Source organism: Panthera pardus, unplaced genomic scaffold (genome assembly GCF_024362965.1).
Source record: "Panthera pardus isolate Hobbes unplaced genomic scaffold, ASM2436296v1 HiC_scaffold_23, whole genome shotgun sequence".
In the NCBI taxonomy this organism is placed as follows: Eukaryota; Metazoa; Chordata; class Mammalia; order Carnivora; family Felidae; genus Panthera; species Panthera pardus.
In genome coordinates, this window is record NW_026526799.1 from 6,461,588 (window position 1) to 6,482,646 (window position 21,059).

General features: G+C 51.1%; 2 protein-coding genes across 4 annotated transcripts in view; one reads left to right on the forward strand and one right to left on the reverse strand.

The window, feature by feature from the left end:
• Nucleotides 1–6,799, reverse strand: part of FANCI (FA complementation group I) — a 102,630-nt gene extending 95,831 nt beyond the window's left edge. The window contains exon 1 of the mRNA XM_019460228.2: nucleotides 6,560–6,799. Coding sequence (XP_019315773.2) covers nucleotides 6,560–6,664 — 105 coding nt within the window. The 5' untranslated portion in view covers nucleotides 6,665–6,799. The remainder of the gene's footprint in view (nucleotides 1–6,559) is intronic.
• On the forward strand, nucleotides 2,756–14,784 carry RLBP1 (retinaldehyde binding protein 1). Of its 3 annotated transcripts, none has more exons than XM_019460233.2 (8): nucleotides 2,757–2,987; nucleotides 5,603–5,712; nucleotides 5,992–6,120; nucleotides 7,328–7,532; nucleotides 9,249–9,427; nucleotides 12,498–12,656; nucleotides 13,793–13,903; nucleotides 14,224–14,784. In XM_019460233.2, the coding sequence occupies exons 2-8, from the start codon at nucleotides 5,701–5,703 to the stop codon at nucleotides 14,380–14,382; spliced, it is 954 nt and encodes a 317-aa protein (XP_019315778.1). In that variant the 5' UTR covers nucleotides 2,757–2,987; nucleotides 5,603–5,700; the 3' UTR covers nucleotides 14,383–14,784. The 3 variants fall into 3 exon arrangements, with proteins under 3 accessions (XP_019315779.1, XP_019315778.1, XP_019315775.1); XM_019460230.2 differs by having other exon boundaries at nucleotides 5,618–5,712; XM_019460234.2 differs by lacking the exon at nucleotides 5,992–6,120 and having other exon boundaries at nucleotides 2,756–2,987; nucleotides 5,618–5,712.
• The last annotated feature ends 6,275 nt before the right edge of the window (nucleotides 14,785–21,059 follow it).

The following is a 21,059-nucleotide window of genomic DNA, read 5'->3' on the forward strand; positions in this document are numbered from 1 at the left end:
ATCCTCAGAGCTGATGGGACGTCAGAGGTCAGGCAAGGTAGGGTGTTGACCACAGGCGGAAGGGGGAGAGGGCCAGAAACTCTCGGGCAGTGCTTTTCAAACTTTTGTGTGCGTAGACTCACTCCAGGGGCTCCTTGTGAACATGCACATTCTGACTTAGCCTGTCTGGAGAAGAACCTCACACTCTGCATTTCTAACAAGCTCCCAGATAATGTTGATGCTGTTGGTCTACAGGCTGTATTTCAAGTAGTAAGGTTTAGACCAGCGCTGTCCATCGCAAATATAATGGGAGCCATTACACTTGCAACTAGAAAATTGTACGTTTTCTAATAACTGCACCGAAAAAAGAGAAACAAGTGAAGCGAACTCATATAGCTTCACCCCAATATATCCAAAGCATTACTGTGTCAGAACACTAAGCCATGTAAAAATCCATAATAACAAATGTTATACTCTTTTTTGTACCTAATCTTCAAAATCCAGCAGGTATTTTATTTATTTATTTATTTACCTACCTAATTTATTTATTTTAGAGAGTGCGTGTGAGCAGGGAGAGGGGTTGAGGGAGAGAGAGAGACTCTTTTTTTTGTTTGTTTATTTTTCACGTTTGAGAGAGACAGACAGAGTGTGAGCAGGGGCGGGGCACAGAGACAGGGAGACACAGAATCTGAAGCGGGCTCCAGGCTCCGAGCTGTCAGCACAGAGCCTGGCGTGGGCCTTGAACCCATGAACCGCAAGATCATGACCTGAGCCAAAGTCAGACACTTAACCGACTGAGCCACCCAGGCGCCCCGAGAGAGAGAGAGACTCTTAAGCAGGTTCCTCCACGCTCAGCACGGAGCCCGGCGTGGGGTTCGATCCCACCATCCTACGATCACAACCTGAGCCAAAATCAGGAGTTGGACACTCAGCTGACTGAGCCACCCAGGCTCCCCAACCAGCAGGTGTTTTATACGCACAGCACATCTCGTGTTGAACTCTAAGTTTTTATCAGAAATACTTGATCACAGAATTTACAGTTGAGGAAGTAGAATCACACACCTAAGTTCTTCCAAACATACTTAAAAGTTTTCCAATAACTGCGTCCGGTATCCACTTTTAAATTTAAGTGAATTAAATTTACAATTAAAAAAAAATAAAGTTACAATTCAGTTCTTTGGTGCCATTATCTGATTTCAGGTGCTAAAAAACTATCTGTGGTTAGAGGCTTATGTATTGGCCAGTGCAGGACTAGATGCCAGGAAGCAGAGTGATAGAAATGAGGGGTTCCCCAGCCCCAGGGAGACTTTGGGAGGGAAACAGCCCAAAGCCAGACAGTAGCCAGAGCAGGAGCCCAGGAAAGGGGCTGTTGGAAGGAAAGGACTCAAGGTTCCTCAGCTGCACCCCAAGATCCAAGCCCCAGGTATTGCAGCCTGCTCTAGAGGAATGGGTCTAGAGAGACAAGTGGGGGTCAGGCACTGCTCCCCGGGACCACCCCTCAGAGACACTCTCATAAGCCCCTGGATGTCTGGAGAGGGCATAGGAGGGTGAGGGGATCCCAAACCTATCCAAGTACGAATGGGTTGAAAAACAAGAACTATTTCTGGGGAAAACCAAAAAGCATTTCTGGGGACGGAGTCTGGACAATGTCCCATGCACAGGATCTTGACCCCTGCCCCAGGTACCCCCAGGAGGCAAAATCAGGACCCAGGATGACATTATGGAAGCCCGCTTGGAGGTCAGACCAAGGATGAGTTTTAAAACAAGGAGAATTTTCCAGTAGTAAAAACAGGGGGGCTCCCTGCCCTTGGAATCCCAGAGAAAGGATATTCTAAAGGGATCACCACCACACCCCGCCCGCCGCGCTCAGGGGAATACCAAAGCAGAGACTGGGAAGCCACCTATTGAGGGGCAGCAGAGGGGTTTCTTGTTTTACAGAGGGATGGATAATGTGGGTCCTCTCCACCCAGATGCACACCGATTGCGTATTTGGAGTAACTGCCACCATTTACTGTGCATTTATATTTTCTAAGTGCCAGGCACTGAACTAAGCACTTTTTTCCTCACTAAAGCCATGAGCCTGTCCTCTAATTATATCCCTACTTCTCGGAGGAGGAAACTGAGTCACTGAGTGCTGAAGTCACTTTTCACAGCTAGAAGGTGCCAGAGTTAGGATTTAAAGGTGGGCGGTCACATTCCGAAGCAGGCTCTTATCACTCCGCCATACTGCCTAGAAGGCGGGTCAGCCTGTCTGGCCCTCGTCCCACTCTGCCTTAACCAGCTACCTTTCCCAACTGACCCCACTCACTGTGCAAGTGACATCTACCACACCAGGTCCTGCTGGGCTGGGGAAGAGTGACAGGCCTTGGCTTTGCCACCGCTGCCACCGCATCCACAGTCACATTTAAAATATCCCTCTATCCGGGGGCAGCGGGGTGGCTCAGTTGGTTAAGCATCTGACTCTTGATCTCAGCTCAGGTCATGATCTCCTGATTCATGGGATCCCGCCCCATGTCAGGCTCTGCGCGGAGGACGGAGTCTGCTTAGGATTTGTCTCTTTCTCTCTCTGCCCCTCCCCACCTCAAAATAAATAAACATCAAAAAAAAAATTCTATCTCTTGCATGTCTTTCTCAGAACCCCTGCAACGAGAGACAGAGAGGGCAAGGAGGAGGGAATGGGGCTGGCCCACATCCCACCCCCACTGCCCGGCTTCCACATGGCTGAGCAGGAACTCAGGAGCAGACGCACACAAAAGAGGGCTTTGAGGTGGCTGCAGCTCAGCCCAGGCTGATCCCCTCTCCCCCCTGGTGCCTCACTTGCCCCTATCTGGGCCTCCCTGTAAACCTGATTTAACAGGAAACTGTGGGCTTTGAGAAGTTCCTTGTGACACATTAATCCCAGCCTGCTGACCAGACCACGCCCCCAGCGGAGGCAACCTCCAGGCTCCCCGAGAAGGAGGAGGACACAGGCACCAGGTAGCCCTAAGGAGGAGCTGGTGACCTGGCAGGTAAGTCAGTAGCAGGGGTCTAGCTGGGCCAGGGAGCCCAGGACTGGGGTAAGGAGTCGGGGGGGGGGGGGGTGCCTGTAAAACTGAAACCCACTGGCCATTCTCCATGTTGTGCCAGATCAACCTGATGGCAGATTTAGCAAATAAAAAGACAGGACACCCTGTTAAATGTGAATTTCAGAGGAACAACAGATACTTCTTTTTTAAGTATGTCCCATATACTGCATGGGATGTACTTACACTGCATAAGTAGTTGTTGTGCCTCTGAAATTGACATGGAATTGGGCATTCTGTGTTTTATCCGGCAACCCTAGATGGCAGGGAACAGCCTCATCGTGGAATGGTGATGAATGTTTTTTCATGGTATACAGTTCATAAACCAGTATTTTAAAACCTCAAAATTAATTAGATTGGGCTTATTTAAAAAAGAATTGCAGTATTGACTTTAACCCTCAATTTCTAGGATCTAAGGTCTTGCCCTAATGATCTGCTTAACTGGCTGGGGGTATCCAGTCACTATCTCTCCTGTCTAAGCTCCAATTTGATAAGACTCTCTATTCCCGTTCCAGAAAAACCCAAGTGAGGCCACAAAGGATTGCAGTCTGTCTATCTCTGTGCCCACACATTTGGAAGTCTACTTGCCAGAGAGAAAGCTTAGATTTCGTTCCTGTTGGTGGATTTCCTACCCTGGCTAGGGCTGGGGAGCAGCAGAGGCAGGGAATGGGAGATCCTCAGACATTCCCTGGGATCCCCCAAGCCTCTCTGGGCACGCTAGAGCAACGATCAGTGTGATGCTAAGAAAGGGAAGGGAAGTTATGTTTTAGAGCAACACACTCACCGTGCTACGTACCTTACAGAAATGATAGCATCGTCATTACAACTCTATTTGGTAGGTACAGTTAGTATCCCCAATTTGCAGATGAGGAAACTGAGGCTCAGAAATGTTAACTAACTTTCTGAAGGTCATACAGGTGGTAAATGACAACTCCTGATTCGAACCCAAGTTTCTCTGACCCTAAAGGGTTTTCTGCGACATCCATTCTCCTAGGGAGTTTGCCTGGAGATGTCTCAGCTTTAGATGTTACAGCAGTGGTTTAAGCCCTACCTCTGCCACTTACCAGTGGTGAACAGGTGACAAAACTGACCAGTGGGGACCGGGTCAGTGACGGCTCCTTCAAGGCCCTGGGGTATTTAGGCAAGAAAGGAAAAGAAATCTGGGAACAGGAGAGCTATCTCCAAAAATACTCAGTGGGTTGAGCAGGTTGTCCTGTGGACAATGGATGAGATTTGTTCCGGTGGCCACGCATCGCTTCTGTGTACATCATTTAATGTAACCTTCATAACCCTTCCATCTCCCTTTTACAGGGGACAACCAAGACTCAGGTTAAAGTACATAGTCTGCAAGTGGAAGAGACAGAATTTGAACCCAGGTCCAACTTTTGCCACAAGAGGCTGCCTCTCCGTGCCTCTCGGTTAAGTCACAGCTGGGCTTAGCCTGATCCCTGGCTATTTCTGGTTGTGTGATCGTGAACAAGTCACTTATTCTCCCTGGAGTCTGTTTCCTCCTGTGTAAAATGGGGGGAATAATACCAGCTCTGGCCCTGAGATAATGGATTTGAAACTACTTAATGCATCACAAAGAACAGAACACACACCCGGTATTTTGATTATGTAACTAGTCCTCACCCGTGCAGAGCATGAATGCACCGAAGGGGCCATCCACCACCAGGCTGGGAAGTTTCTGGGATCCCCCTTTGGGCAGCAGAAAGAGGGCCACACCTAGCAGGAGGGATTGCCTTATCCTGCAGTGGTCATGTAATTTCAGAATGGAAGCCAAGGCTACTTTTTCCCTGGCTGGACCAACTCATCTTAAGAACTAGGGTTTGAGGTATTTTTATATATATTCCTTCTCAAAGGAGAGTTTCCCAAAGTGTAACCCAAGGATCATTTTCTTCAGAGTCCTCTGGGACGCTGCTTTAAAATGCAGATTCCTGGGGCGCCTGGGTGGCTCAGTCAGTTGAGCTTCCGACTTCGGCTCAGGTCATGATCTTGCGGTCCGTGGGCTCGAGCCCCACATCGGGCTCTGTGCTGACAGCTCGGAGCCTGGAGCCTGCTTCGAGTCTGTGTCTCCCTCTCTCTGCCCCTCCCCCACTCGTGCTCGCCCGCTCTCTCAAAAATAAATAAACATTAAAAAAAATTTTTTTTACATGAAAATATAGTGCAGATTCCTGGGCCTGCCCCAGTCCGCACCTCCTGAGTCAGAATCACAGAAGGCAGGGTTCAGGCACCTGAATTTAAAAAAGAAAAAAAATTTTTAATATTTATTTGTATTTGAGAGAGACAGAGTATGAGTGGGGGAAGGGCAGAGAGAGAGGGAGACACAGAATCCGAAGCAGGCTCCAGGCTCTGAGCTGTCAGCACAGAGCCCGATGCAGGGCTCAAACTCACAAACTGTGAAATCATGACCTGAGCCATCAGACGCTTAGCGACTGAGCCACCCAGGCACCCCAGGCACTTGCATTTCTAACAGATTCCTCTGGTGATTCTTAAGCACTCAAAAGTTGGAGATCCATTGTTCTGAGACGTAAGAGAACTGTCTTTCCATAACGCTGCAGACTTGACTCTTACAGTCTAGGGAGGAGGCTGCCTGGAGAGGCCAGGACAGAAGCTGGGCCCTTCTTTTTCTGACGCCTCTGAGACTTCCAGAAGCAGCATGTCAGAGGGGGTGAGTACCCCTGTGCCTTGGGTCTCCCCTCCATCTACCTTCCTTCCTCCACCCCCTTCCCTCTCCCCCTCTGTTTCTCTATTGTTTGGTCTGCTCAGGGTTAAGGGCATTCACCCACACAACCTCCCAGTGGTCCGTGACCCCACCCAAAGGGAGGAGGCCTTAGCAGTGACTTTGGACGGAAGTACTAATTTAGGGTCTGAGCAGGCCCACCCACCTGGCTTGCTCAGGCTGATGGGGGGGCCTCTCCCTGTGTGTTCCTGACTTCTCTCTGCCCAGGTGGGCACATTCCGTGTGGTCCCTGAAGAGGAGCAGGAGCTCCGTGCCCAGCTGGAGCGGCTTACAACCAAGGACCATGGGCCTGTCTTTGGCCCGTGCAGCCAGCTCCCCCGCCACACCTTACAGAAGGTGAGGTGGCCCCGGGTACATCGAGGGGAGGGCTGACAAGGGGGCGATGTTGACAGCATCCTCTCTCCTGTAGGAAGAAGGGTCCAGCCCTAGCTCTCCAGGTTACCCTGAACCTAATGGACTGGCCTGTTCTAGGGGGCCATCATCCTGGAGGTTAAGGCCATGTCAGCCACCTGGGCTGACCAGACACCTGGGCCAGCCTATTCCAAGACTATAGCACCAACAGAGTTCCCTGATGTCAATGCCGGAACCTAGGGCATCTGGACCGGGGATCATCCTGGACTCAGATGTGGGAACACTGGTTTGCAAGTGGTCCTGGGGAACAGAAATCCAACTGCTGCCCCCACCTGATAGCCGAGAGGCCTGGGTTCTAGAATCAGACCTACTTGCAATTTGCTGTGTGACCTCGAGCAAGTTGCTTTCCCTCTCCGGGTCTTACCTTATGAGAAGGTTGTTGGAGCAGCTCAGAGCGCATCAGACCGAGCTCAGTGGAGAGTGGCCCAGCTGTCCTGGAGCTGAGCTGAGCCTGGGCTCCTGCTTCCATCTCTGCTGCTGCCTCTGGACACCTCAAGGGAGATGAGCTCCCCCAGATCGGAGTCCCCCCTCCTTTGCCTTCCCCTTGCTCTTGCTGTCCAAGGACAGAGCTGCCGGAGGAGGCACGCTGAAGAGCTTTCCAGGCGCAGCCTAGGGGAGGAGAGTGAGGCTCGGCGGGGGGCAAGGAGGGGGCGGGCTGCTATCTGCCGGTACCTTCGTCTTTGAGATCAGAATTAAGCCTGGGGAGCTGCCAGCCCGAGTGGGAGTCTCAGCTCCACCCCCTCCTGCCTGGATGACCTTCACCTCTATGGGCCTCAGCTGGCTCCTCCTGAGGCATGGTGCTAGAATACCCACTTTCTGGTGACTTGTTGTGGCCCGAGGTATTTAGCAGAGTGCTGTGTGAGGGTTCCAAGAAGCGTCATTAGAAACGTTTGCACCTTTGGCGGTCTCCTGCCAACAAACCCGGGGGGCGCAGTTTGACCCGATTTTCTGCGACTGTAATGGGCCGCGAGAGGTGCCGCCGGGGCAGGCGGCGGCTCTCGGGGGGCAGGGGAGCGACGGCCCCAGCGACAACCCCTCCGTCCCTCTGCCAGTCTGGCACCGGTAGGGCAGCCCCCACGTGCGCGCCTTGCGCCGATGTGTGACTCGCCGCCTCCACCCCACCCTGTTCCAGGCCAAGGACGAGCTGAATGAGAGGGAGGAGACCCGGGAGGACGTGGTTCGAGAGCTGCAGGAGCTGGTGCAGGCGGAGGCGGCGTCTGGGCAGGAGCTGGCCCGGGCGGTGGCCGAGCGGGTGCAGGGGAGGGACAGCGCCTTCTTCATGCGCTTCATCCGCGCGCGCAAGTTCCACGTGGGGCGCGCCTACGAGCTGCTCCGAGGTGAGCCCGCGCGGGAGGGACGGCCTGCAGCGGGGAGGTGGGGAGGCTGGTGTTGGCTCTCACCCAGGCGCTGAGGAGGCTGCCCCCTCCATCCCCCCTCCCTTTTCCTGCCCTGTGAGAGTCAGCCTCCCCGAGCCTCCTTGTCCTTACCCGCAAAATGGGTGTGTGAACTAAGTGGCCGCCGAGATCCCTTTCAGCTCCGACAGCAATGAATGAGTGTGGCCGCACCGCGTGCCCAGAGAGCCGGCTCCTCTCTCCCAGTTCTGGGACTCACTCGATAGACCTGAGTCGCCCCGATTGCGCGCCCAGGCAGGAGCGCGTTCCCCTCACCCCTACCCCAGCCTAGGCGTGGGCTCTGGGGGGCGGCAGGAAAGGTGGCTATGTGTGCAGAGTGGAACTGGGGATGGTACCAGCCCTGGGAAGGAGCCCTGAGGACAGGGCGGCCCCGGCCCTGCTGGCTGGCGGAAGACGAGTTTCCCAAGGAAATGAAATCCTCAGTGCTGGTGGAGAGAAGGGGTATCTAGCAGGTCCTCCCGCAGGCCACCGATTCTCCTTTTCTTCCTTCTTCCTTCCCCGAATGTTAATTCCCCCCCCCCCCCCGTGATGTGCCGACCACTCTTACTTATTAAATTAAAAAAATTTTTAATGTTATTTTTGAGAGAGGGACAGAGTCTGAGGATGGGGGGCAGAGAGAGAGGGAGACACAGAATGCGAAGCAGGCTCCAGGCTCCGAGCCGTCAGCACAGAGCCGGACACGGGGCTTGAACTCTTGAACAGTGAGATCATGACCTGAGCCCAAGTTGGACGCTTGACCGACTGAGCCATCCAGGTGCCCCTGCCAACCACTCTTTTAGGCCAAAGGATGCAGCAGAGAACAAAGCAGACAAGACGTCTGCCTTCCTGGACTTCATGCTCTATTGGTGGAAATCACAAACCAGAGAGAGAAAATTACATAGACTGTGTAAGAAGGGATAATGAGGAAAAAGAAAGGAAGTGGATATAAAGAACTGAGGGGTTGAAGTTTTAGGTAAAGCGACCAGGAAGGCTCCAGTGCAAAGGGGACTTTTGAAGAACACAGGAAAGGAGATAACTTGGGGGAGGAGCAATAGGGCAGAGAGGGGAGGCCTTGGGGATGTACCCAGATGCTGTAGGACTGTAGGACCGGTGAGGGGGCCAGGGGCATTCCCTAGGCAAATGCTGCCCAAACACTTCCCCGGGCCTGGCCTCCCAGGGTTCAGTGGTAGAGACAAACCACGGACTTGTTCAGGGTGGGTGACGGTGGGGTTTGTGGGGGGTGGAAGTGCTTCTGGAATCTGGAAGGTCCTTTGCATTCTGCTTGGGGTTGAGGTTTTCTCTTGGGGTCTTTTCCCCATCCCTACTCAGCTAACCCTGTGCCCACCTGGAAAACCTGTCCCTCTGCCCGTGGGCAAGAGGAAATCACAAATGTAATAGTCGTCTTCGGGTTTAAGATTATACATCACGCTTGCACGGTTTACAAATGGTGTTCATACCTAGAATCTTGCTTGGTTACTGCAGCAGTTTGGTGAGATAGGCCAATGTTTTCCTCCACAAGGGACTCAAAAGGTTGAGGATCCTGCATCAACACACAGGATGCACGTTGAGGAGCCGGGCAGGAGTCCAGGCCTCTGGAATCTTTCTGTGCCAGTCCCAGATGGGCAGGCTCCCTGAGGGGCTCTTCTGCTCTCCCTCCACCAGGCTACGTGAACTTCCGGCTGCAGTACCCTGAGCTCTTTGATAGCCTGTCCCTGGAGGCCGTGCGCTGCACCGTGGAGGCTGGCTACCCTGGTGTCCTCTCCAGTCGGGACAAATATGGCCGAGTGGTCATGCTCTTCAACATCGAGAACTGGGACAGTGAAGAAATCACCTTCGATGAGGTCAGTGGGGGCTCGCCTGGCTCCCTCCCATCCCCTGGGCTGGGTTCCCCTCCCTCAAACCTGGCCTCTTCTGGACCCTCATTCCTGGCTCCCCAGGGGGCTAGGGTCTGTTGGGGAGGGGGAAAGGCCGGCCTTTTTCTGGGCAGGGGAGAATTCCTGGGGTGTGCCACTGCAGCTGGAAAACCTAGTAGCCTCCCAGGAGGGGTCCACTGGCCCATACATGACTGCCCCCTGGCGTTCCTGCCACGTGGGGGTGACAGCTGTGGGTCAGCCCTGCCAAACGCTGAAGGCTGGGGGCGACACACACAACAGGGATTAATGGACTGTGGACTGGGAGAGATTCTGGAAAGCCCAGGTTTCAAACTACTGACCAGCCTGAGGTCTCTGCATGTATTTATTTATTTCCCCGTATGACTTGGAGAATATGCTTTTTTTTTAATTTCCTTTTTAAAATCATGATATGTTATTTTTTTCATCATGATAAGTGTGCTCTTTAATCGCCATCCCTTAAATCACCCATCCCCTCCCACCTCCCCCTCTGGTGACCACAGTGAAGAGTCTGTTTCTTGGTTTGCCCCCCCCCCCTCTTTTTTCCCCTTTGCTCATTTGTTTTGTTTCTTCAGTTCCACCTATGAGTGAGATTGTCTGGTATTTGTCTTTCTCTGACTTACTTAGCGTAATACTCTGTGTTTCCAACCATGTTGTTGCATGTGATAAGATTTCGTTCTTTTTTTATGAATGGGTAATATTCCATTATATAGACACCACATCTTTATCCATTCATCCATCGACGGACACTTAGGCTGCCTCCATAGTTTGGTTATTGTACATAATGCAATAAACATAGTGGTGCGTGTATCCCTTTGAATTAGTGTTTTTGTATTTTTTGGTTTCTGCATTTATATATATATATGTGTGTGATTTTGCTTGTCAAGCCCTTAAGAGAGCTACCCTAGGTGGGTGAATTAGGGTTTGTCTTGGGAGACATGTGCCCCCAAGCCTTAAAAAAATTGTACATACTCACTTTAGAAGATGCTGTCTAGGGGCGCCTGGGTGGCTCAGTCGGTTAAGCGTCCGACTTCAGCTCAGGTCACGATCTCGCGGTCCGTGAGTTCGAGCCCCGCGTCGGGCTCTGGGCTGATGGCTCAGAGCCTGGAGCCTGCTTCCGATTCTGTGTCTCCCTCTCTCTCTGCCCCTCCCCCGTTCATGCTCTGTCTCTCTGTGTCTCAAAAATAAATAAAAAGAAAAAAAAACCTTAAAAAAAAAAAAAAAAAAAAAAAAAGATGCTGTCTAGCTGTCCTGACATCATTTCTTGAGGAGTTCATCTTTTTTCCCAATGATTTGAGATCTTTGTCAGTCTATATTTTCATATATATTTGGGTCTATTTCTGGACTTACATTCTGTGTCATTGGTTTCTGTCTATTCATGCTCCAAGACCACACTGTATTTGTGTGTGTGTGTGTGTGTGTGTGTGTGTGTGTGTTTAAGGTTTTATTTTTAAGTAATCTCTACACCCAGCACGGGGCTCGATCTTAACGACTGTGGGATCGCGTGTGACCTGAGCTGAAATCAAGAGTTGGACACCCAACTGACTGGGCTACCCAGGAGCCCCTCATTAAATTTGTTTTAAGTGTTGCTGTAAATGGGGCTTTTTCTGCCATTATATCTTCCGATTGGTTATTGTTTGTATATATGAGAATTATTGTTTTAGTATATTAATTTTATGTTCTGAATTCTTTTTGTTACTTATGTTAATTTTAGAATTGATTCTCTCGGGTTTTCTAAGAATGCTGTCATATTATTGTAAATAGAGATGATAGTTTTTCTTTCCCTTTTCTACTTATGCCTCTGATTTTTTTTTTTTTTTTAACTTTGTTGCATTGGCTAACGCCTGTAAACAGAGAGTTAAATGGTGGTAGAGGTGAAGTGCTTATCTTGTCCCTGATCTTATCAGGGATACCTATGGTGTTTTACATTAATTAAGATACTGCCTTTAGGACTGAGTGTGTGTGTGTGTGTGTGTGTGTGTGTAAAAGACTTTAAAGTAGTTCTCTTTCTTTCTTTCTTTTTTGGTGTAAAAAGGTGATTTTATTAAAGCGGGGGGGGGGGGAGGGGACAGGACCCATGGGCAAAAAGAGCTGCCAAAAATATTTCTTCTTGGGGTACCCAGCTGGCTTAATCGGTAGAGTATGTGACTCTTGATCTCAGGGTTGTGAGTTGGAGCCCCGTGTTGGTTGTAGAGATCACTTAAAAATAAAATCTTAAAGGGGGGCACCTGGGTGGCTCAGTCAGTTAAACATCCGACTTTGGCTCAGGTCATGATCTCACGATTTCTGAGCTTGAGCCCCAATTGGGCTTTCTGCTCTCAGCACAGAGCCCACTTTGGATTCTCTGTCCCCCTATCTCTCTGCCCTTCCCCCACTCACATTCTCTCTCCCTCTCTCTCTCTCTCTCTCAAAAATATATAAAACATTTAAAAGAAAAAAGAAAATCTTTAAAAAGACTAAAGAGTACTTTTTTCTTATTATATAAATGATATCTGCATATTGGAAAATGCAAAAAAACCAGAAATTAAAAATCATCCACGATTTACCACCCAGAGATTTCTATCCTTGACATCCTTCCAATCCACTTTTTCTAGAAACACACATACACATGCACACGTACACATATTTTTTCCTATAAAAATGGGATCACGCTCTACAATAATACATCATGAATGAATATTTTGCTCTATAATTCATATGTATATAATTTTAACTGCTCCAGAATATTTCATGGCATGAACGTACCATAACTTCACCAGTCCTTTATTGTTGGACATTTAGGTTGTTTCCAGTGTTTCTACCCTTGTAAGGGTACAGGGATAAACACCCTAGCATCTAACCATGGATATGACGTTCAAGGTTATTTTCTTGGGACACAGCCACGGAGGTGGAATGTTCCAGTTTAAAGCCTGTGACAAATTACCTCCAGTAAGGGATGCGCCGGTTAGCTCTCCCCCTCAGGACCTTAAGCCTTAATTATCTTTGAGGTTGGGTTTTACAGCCTTTTCATTCTATGTCTAAGATCTTGCAGGCGTATTGTTTCATCCTGGAGAAGCTGCTAGAGAATGAGGAGACTCAAATTAATGGCTTCTGCATCGTTGAGAACTTCAAGGGCTTTACCATGCAGCAGGCTGCCGGACTCCGGGCTTCCGATCTCAGGAAGATGGTGGACATGCTCCAGGTGGGGCCTCAGAGCTCTGTCCCGTGGGAGCCTCTCACAGGGCAGGAGGCTGGGAGGCTGGGCCCAGTCTCCTGGTTTAACCGTGTGGGCAAGGACCTAAAAGGAGGACCCCCTAGCTCCCTAATGAGCGATGGCAGCCACGAGCGCTTGCATGGTGACCAGCAGTGAGCCGCGCATGCTCGTTAATTCCTTAACTCCTTGAGAACAGTCCCTCCCCTCTTCCCCATTTCATTTTACAGACCTCAGAACTGGGGCTCAGAGGGTCGAGTGACTTCTCAAGGTCGTAAAACCCTAAAGTGGCAGAGGTCAGACTTGAACCTACACCGTCTGACCTAGAATCCCGTTCTCCGTCCACATATGTCACACTGCCTCTCTTTGAACGTGACTTTGTCCCAAGAAATGGATTATCACTAAAGTCCCCGACAACTCGGTCCAGTATATGCTGACGTGTCAGAAGTCCTTTCTCAGAGCTAACCCTAATCTGCTTTATGCTTTATGTGTATGTGGGAAAGGAGGGGTGGGAGATGGGGGTCTGGGGGGCGCGCTGAAGGATAGTGAGACATGACAGTAGTGTCCCTGGGGTTTATAATAGTTTCCAGGCCGCTCAGCAGGCTAACGGGTGTGAAAAAACTCAGGTCACCTAAAAACCATTTCATTAAAAAAAATTTTTTTTATGTTTATTTTTTTGAGAGAGAGAGAGAGAGAGAGAGAGAGAGCGCATGAGCAGGGGAGGGGCAGGGAGAGAGGGAGACCCAGAATCTGAAGCAGGCTCCAGCCTGTCAGCACAGAGCCCGACGCGGGGCTTGAACTCACAAACTGTAAGATCATGACTTGAGCCGAAGTCAGATGCTTCCCCGACTGAACCATCCAGGTGCCCCTCGTTTCTTTATTCCACCAAATAACGGCAAGGTTCGGTGCATCAGCAGGGAGAGGGCGGGGGTGCCTGGCCTCCGGGGCTTTCTCCCTGCAGTTTGGAGCCCCCGCGAAGCCAAGGTTCCCCCGATTGCTGGCCTGGGGATGGAACCTTTGGTGGTGAGGCAGGTCTGTCCTCCAGCCATGGGGAGAGGCAGAGGGGGAGTGCGTGGGAGCCTCTGAGGGCCCCGCGGCCATGGGTGGGGTGCTCTCTGCCTCTGCAGGACTCCTTCCCAGCCCGGTTTAAAGCCGTCCACTTCATCCACCAGCCGTGGTACTTCACCACGACCTACAACATGGTCAAGCCCTTCTTGAAGAGCAAGCTGCTGGAAAGGGTGAGGGCACGGGGCCACACGGGGAGGGTGCCCAGTGCTTATCTGGTGAGCGCGTGAGCGCGTGGTGGTGCTGTTGGTAGCAGGAGAGAGTTCACCGGACAAGGGGGACGACGGTGGGAGGAGGTGGAGGGGACCCCACGGGAGCCCTCCTCAGACTCCGTGCCATGGTCCCGAGCTGAGTGACAGCACATCGTGGAGGAGGACACCACCAGGCAGGGAGGGCACGCTGTGCCTTTCTCCTCCTGTCCCTTTCCTCCCCTCCGTCCCCCGGACTTAGGGTACCCCCCCTACTCAGCTCTGTCTCCCCTGCTTCCCTGCAGGTCTTTGTCCATGGAGATGACCTCTCTGGCTTCTTCCAGGAGATCGATGAGGACATCCTGCCCGCCGACTTTGGGGGCACATTGCCCAAGTATGATGGCAAGGCGGTCGCTGAGCAGCTCTTTGGCCCCCGGCCTCAAGCCGACAACACAGCCTTCTGAGGACTGACGTCTCCGGCTGTGCAACCTGTAGTTAGCATCCCGGGCTCTCCTCGGCCGTCCTGGCCCCAGGAGGTTGGGAAAAGGGCTGCCTGAGGTGGTTCCTCTGCTCCTCCCTGTGCTTGGATGAGTTCAGGTGTCACCCTCCTCCCAAGTTCAGGGACGATAAAGCAGGGGGAGTTCCCTTGGACAAGAAGAATTGGGGGCAGTTATATTCCCACAGCCTCTGAAGCTCAGGACAGTGACTTGCTCGGGGTTGAGTTTCAAAGACTCTTCTAATTAAGCCTCTCGATGATTTCCTTTCTAGCAGTGTTGCCTCTCAGGGTCTGTGAAAACAGGCAAAGAGGCTGATTTATAGGTCTCTCCCCTGCCTAAATAAATAAATAAATAAATAAATAAATAAATTTAATTAAAGGATAAAAGAGTGGGGGATATAAAATTATCTGGCAAACATGCAATTTTGGCGACTGGTAGGCAGGTGAGGGGGTTTCCATATGGGATTCTGGGATTTCTGTGGAAGCAGCTTCGAAGTGGCTCCATTTTGTGGTAGCCTGGTCCCCTCAGTCGGGGGCAGTGTGACACATGCAGTGATGGTCCAGAACTTGGATCCCCTTCCAGAGTGACGGTTGTGTCCCCTCCTGTTTGGGGTCTCCCCACCAAAGGCTCTCTCCTCTAGCCCCCTTGCCTGTACTGGTAGGTTTTTGTGTGTGTGTGTTTTTTTAATGTTTATTTAACATTAAATAACATTAAATAAAAGAGAGAGAGAGAATGAGCAGGGGAGGGGCAGAGAGAGAGGGAGACACAGAATCCAAAGCAGGTTCCAGGCTCCACACTGTCAGCACAGAGCCCAGCTGGGAGCTCGAACTCGTGAACGGCGAGATCATGGCCTGAGCCGAAGGCAGTCCCTTAAACGACTGAGTCACCCAGGTGCCCCGTCATCTGTACATGTAGGTAAAACTACCAGTCTCTGGGGCACCTGGGTGGCTCAGTAGGTTAAGTGTCTGCCTTCCGCTCAGGTCATGATCTCGAGGTTCGTGAGTTCGAGCCCTGAGTCAGGCTCCGTGCTGACTGTGGTCTCTGCCATTCCTGCGTGCACATGCTCGCTCTCACTCTCTCTCTCTCAAAAAAAAAAAAACAAACAAAAAAACCCCATGTATAGATGATATCTCTGAGTACTCTTGTCCTAATGTTCATCGGTGAAAGTTCTTTGCAGCCTGAGGCACTCTACCGTGATACACTTTCATTTTCCAGCTGTGCATCTTTTGACGCATGCAAATACTTTCCGTCTGTAAAGTTGGCCTTCCTCAAGTGGTGATTTTTGAGCGTGCTCATTTCTTTTTTCTTAAAGTTTCTTTATTTTGAGAGAGAGAGAGAGAGAGTGCACACGCAGGCAAGTCGGGTAGGGAGAGAGAGAGAGAGAGCGAGAGAGAGAAAATCTCAAGCAGGCTCCGAGCTGTCAGCGCAGAGCCCAAGGCCCGGCTTGAACTCACGAACGGTGAGTTGATGACCTGAGCAGAAGTCAGACACTTAACTGACCGAGCCACCAAGGCGCCCCAAGCGTGTTCATTTCTACCAATGAGACTCCCCGTTAGAGGCCCCCCGTCTGCTGAGCCTGCCGCTCCCTCTTGGAGAAGGACTGGCTGCTGGACACCGGGCGTGCGGCCACCGATACCCCTCCCGAGATCCTCCACTGATGTTCCTTGTTCCTGTAGACAGATGCTTGTTCCCATGGTTTAGCCAGTGTGGTGGGTGAGGGTTGGCTGGCCCAGCTGCCCCCTGCCCCCCGGAGTGACCCCAGTGATCATCCCAGGGCTTCTCCACTCTTGCCCCTCCTTGTGGGCATGAAGCACCCTTGGTACTGAACCCACTTTTTGGGAAAGGACCTTCAGCTATTTACTGGGCTGCCGGTTCAATCCAGTCCCATCTGCTTTCACTCCAGGAATTTTTCTTTTTATTTCTTTTTATTTTTTAAAGCTTTTTTAAAAATGCATTTTTTTAAATGTTTATTTTGAGAGAGAGAGACTGAGAGCGAGTGGAGGAGGTGCAGAGAGAGAGGGAGACACAGAATCAGAAGCAGGTTCCAGGCTCTGAGCTGTCAGCACAGAGCCCGACGTGGGCTTGAACCCATGAACTGTGAGATCACGACCTCGGCTGAAGTCGGATGCTTAACCGACTGAGCCCCCCAGGCTTCCCGCTCCAGGAATTTTTCTGATCCACTGAGCATCCTTGTTCTTGTTTTCCGGTGTGGGTACGTATATACATGTACACGTATATGTGAATGTACATATATATGCATTTATTTCTTATACCCCTTCTTTCATTTCTAGGGTTTGCAGTTTATGTTCATCACCCCAGTAACTTCCTTCTTTATAATGTTCACAGTCGACAATCCATGGTCATAAATGATATTTACCTAAGACTTCTGAGCTGGAGGAGGAACCACAGCAAATTATCGTGGGTGGAGGGGTGGGAGGCTTGACCAGGGAGGATTTTCCCCAAACCCTTTTTTGCAAACTCTTCAAAAACCCTTTGAAAGGCGAGGGTCCCCCTTTCCGCATCAAATCTTTCACATGACTCTCGTATCTGAGCTGGAAAGAGTGGAGCTGCTCTGGTTGTACCCCAAGGGATCTCCTAGGACATCTAGAGCTGCGAAAGTATTTCAAGAATGAGGGCATGAACCACGGTGCGTCGGTGCTGAGGAGTCAAGTGATAAGAGAACGGAAACTTGCATTGGCCAGGATGGGGGGCACTGGCGACCGTAGGGTAGAGGTGTTGGTAGAGTGGGGGAGGGGTTGAGGCGGAGTTAAAGACATTTTTAAAGCTTTCAAGATATACTTTGAATTCTTTTGTGAAAGAGTTGTATCCCAAATCTGAGGGAAACAGAGGCTGATCCCTCTTGCGTGACTCCTATCTTTCCCTTGGCCCCCAGTTGCTAGAAGCCCTTGTAGACGCGGCCCAGGCCCACCCTCTGATTAGTAAGGGCTGTAATTTACAAATGAGATCAGGATGTGGAGAAAACCGACAGGCAGATGCTGACCAGGAAGCTCTTGGGGCAGCATTAGTTCTCAACTAAGATCCAAATGGATCATTGGGGTCTCCGCTGCGGTCAGCAGGGCTAGCGCCTTAACTCGGGGCTGGGCTCTGACAAGAAAGGCTGTGTGGTTGGGACCCAGTGAGTGAGCTCCGACTGTGGGCCGGCATCGCCCCCTGCTGGTCTTGTCCTGGTACTGCTGCCTCTCCAGGCACAGAGACCACCCCCCACAGGAAAGAGAGGTGGGCAGCTGGGCCAGACCTTTGTCCGGGAAGGTGGTGCCACTTTGGGGAGAATGTGTCTGAGGACCATAAAGGTTAATGTTCAGCCTCGCAAAATCCCAGCCGCCTGTATGCTGGTTTCCTATATGCGGCCACCACCGCCACAGCCATGAGAGGGAAAGAGAGAATAAAATACTCTCTTGAAAACCACCAAGTATGGAACGGGGGACGATGAAACCTGAATTTTATGCTAGCCACTTGCTGCCCTCAACAGCTTTCTTTCCGGAGACATCTGGGATGAGGCAGGAATCATGCCACCTAGAAGTAACTCGAACAAAGCGAGGGTTTTCCAAGTCCCAACCATGCACTTCTGCCATCCTCACGCGGGTCTTCGGGGAATATTGTCAGCAGATGGCGGCAATTTGTTAAGGTGTGGGTGGAGGCCTCAGTAGGGAAATGGGCCACCAGCTTCAGAGAGCCTTGAACGAGACTGGCTACACCGCTCAGTCTCTGGTTTACCTAGGGGGATGCTGGAGGAATCCAATGCCACCTGGCGGTCGGCAAAGCTTGCGGGAAGAGGGATGCATGGGTCTTAAACTAGCCAGGAAAAGGGCTGAAGAGGCACCTGAGGGGTGAACTGGACCATCTTTCATCCCACTTACTGTGGTGGGCGTGGCTCTGGTGTTGCTGGGTCTGGAAGCTCACAGGATCCTCAGGACCCTCACTACTTAAAGTGGGGTCCCGCCAGGGTGGTGTCTGTGCCACTTGGGAGCTTGCTAGCCGTGCAGAATCTTAGGCCTCCCTCACCTCGGATCTGCTGAATTAGAATCTAAGTTTTAATGAGATCCCTGCAGGCTGGAGTTACCTGGGCAGCTTTGAAACTTCCAGGCCTGGGCCCCATCCCCAGAGACTCTGATGTTCTTGGTCTGGGGTGTGGCCTGGGCACGAAGAGCTCTCCAGGCTTCCCAGGTGGCTCAAACGCGCATGGCTCCAAGGCCTGTGTGCCGACATACGGAGGAGGTGAGGATATGGAGGAATTCACCCGGGCAAGTTGTAATATCTAAGGATTTGTACCCGAACTTTGCACTTGGCTCTTCTTTCCTGAGCGGGGAGGACAGAGGAGCAGGGCTGCAAAACGCCCCTGTGGGAAGGCAGCAGCTCATGGTGGCTATCCGGCCCAGAATCAGAGCAATTTCCTCCCTGGGGGCTGTGCCCAGAGGCTGCCCGGCCTTCAGGCAGGAAGTGTGTGGGCGGGTGCACTTGCGTTCCCAAGGTGACCATCCAGAGGCAGGAACAGATGCGGATCAGGGTTTGATGATGACCGCCAGGCCCGGGAATGTTTTTAAAAACCGTTTCCAGGCCCAGCTCAGCTTTCCCAGTGGGCCAAGCAGTTAAGACATCCCAGCTGGAGTCGTACATTCTTTTCGTCTGGTTTCTACACTGTCCCAGGAGGTGATGTGTGAATGGGAACCAAGGAGACAAAGCCAGACCACTGCCCCAAAATAACACTAGCACTTTGAAAAATATTCTTTTATTTGATCCTCTCAATATCCAGAGATAGGCATTCTTATAAGTATTCCCATCTTACAGGCAAACCTCCCCCCTTCCCCCAAAAACCTGAGGTTAAATCTTGCTCAGGATCAGAGAGCCAGGAAGTGGCTAGGATGGGGCCTTAACCAGTAACTCTGGCTCCAAATCCATTTGGCCCCATCACTGCTCACGCTTTGCGTCAGATGTTTTATTTCTGGGGGTGGGGGAAGTATGGGTAGGAAGGAAATAGGAACAATGAAATTAGAACTTGATTTATCCCAGGTCAGTGTCACCATCATCAGAGGTAACCTTAGGAGGAAACCAAACTGTTTTCAGTAGAGATGCTGGTTATTTCTTAAAATTTTTTTTTACCGTTTGCTTATTTTTGAGAGAGACAGACACAGAGTGCAAGCAGGGGAGGGGCAGAGAGAGAGGGAGACACAGAATCCGAAGTGGGCTCCAGGCTCTGAGCTGCCAGCACCGAGCCTGAGGCGGGGCTCGAACCCACAAACTGTGAGATCATGACCTGAGGGTAAGTCGATGCGTAACCCACTGAGCCACTGAGGCTGGCATACGTACAGAGAACCATCCAGTTAGGTGTTTGGTCCTTCCCCTGGGAAAGTACTCCCTAACAGGGCTAGGGCAGAGGGGCCTGTTAACAAAAAGTATCATAAAAAATAGCCCCACTGGGATGGCGAGTGATTGTAGGTAAATGTCACCGAGCACAAATCCAAAGGGCTGCCTCCGGAGAGGCTCAGCCACGTGCCGACCACACTGGGAAGCTGTCGGCATCAACCAACCTGACACCCTGGACCGGAAACCTCTTCCATATGGTACTTTTCATAGGCAGTATTCTTTGCGAGTTGGTTTTCTTGGATCACAATAATCTGGCTATTTTGTGGGTGTAAGGAAGTGGGGGAATCTTGCTTACTAGGGAGGGACGCGCTCTGAAACCTGGAATTGGGCATTCTCCGGTCATGTGACTGCACATCCTCCAAAACCAACACTCCCTACCCCACCTTGCCCGTCAAAGGTTTTGCACAGCCGAGGAGGGAAGAAAACTGGGAGGGTGTGGACTGGCACAACTCTCCTGGTGGGGCCAGTCCCTGGCCCTGAAGACCCTTAGCTTGGATTCAGATACAAAGGAGAAGAAACCACTGCCACCAATCAGTTCACCCAGTATCATCTTAATTTAGGTGATGTTCATGCATGCATGCAATCCTTCCTTCCTTCCTTCCTTCCTTCCTTCCTTCCTTCCTTCCTTCCTTCTTTCCACTTTCTTTCATAGTTTATTTACTTGGGGGGGTAGGGATGGGCAGAGAAAGAGGGAGAAAGAGTCCCAAGCAGGCTCCACACTGTCAGTGCAGAGCCTGACGCCGGGCTCGGTCTCATGAGAGAGTGTGAGATCATGACCTGAACCACCCAGAGTCAGATGCTTAACCGACTGAGCCACCCAGGTGCCCCTCACTCAGTCTTTTCAAAGCACACTGTGAGAAAAGCATACAAATCATGCGTGGGACCCACCATTTACATGTCCCCTTACATTGTGTCTACAAGGGTCACTCTAGACAGCAAGTGATTACAGTGTTGGTATCTCATGCCCAGGCCTTCTTGCTCAGAAAGGCTGGGGTTGGTCATTTCTTTGGTGTTTGTTTGCAAGGCTGGGTGAAAAGCGCTTGTGATAACAACTCGGCGTTTTGCCCATTTCCTTCAAGTTCACATTTGGCGAAGGCACCAGAAGAATCCATCCATCCATCCATCCATCCATCCATTTATTTGACGTTTATTTACTTATTCTGAGAGAGAAAGAGAAAATGTATGCACGTGCATGCGCATAAGGCAGGGGAGGGGCAGAGAGACAGAGAGAGACAGAGAATCCCAAGGAGGCTCCGTGTTAT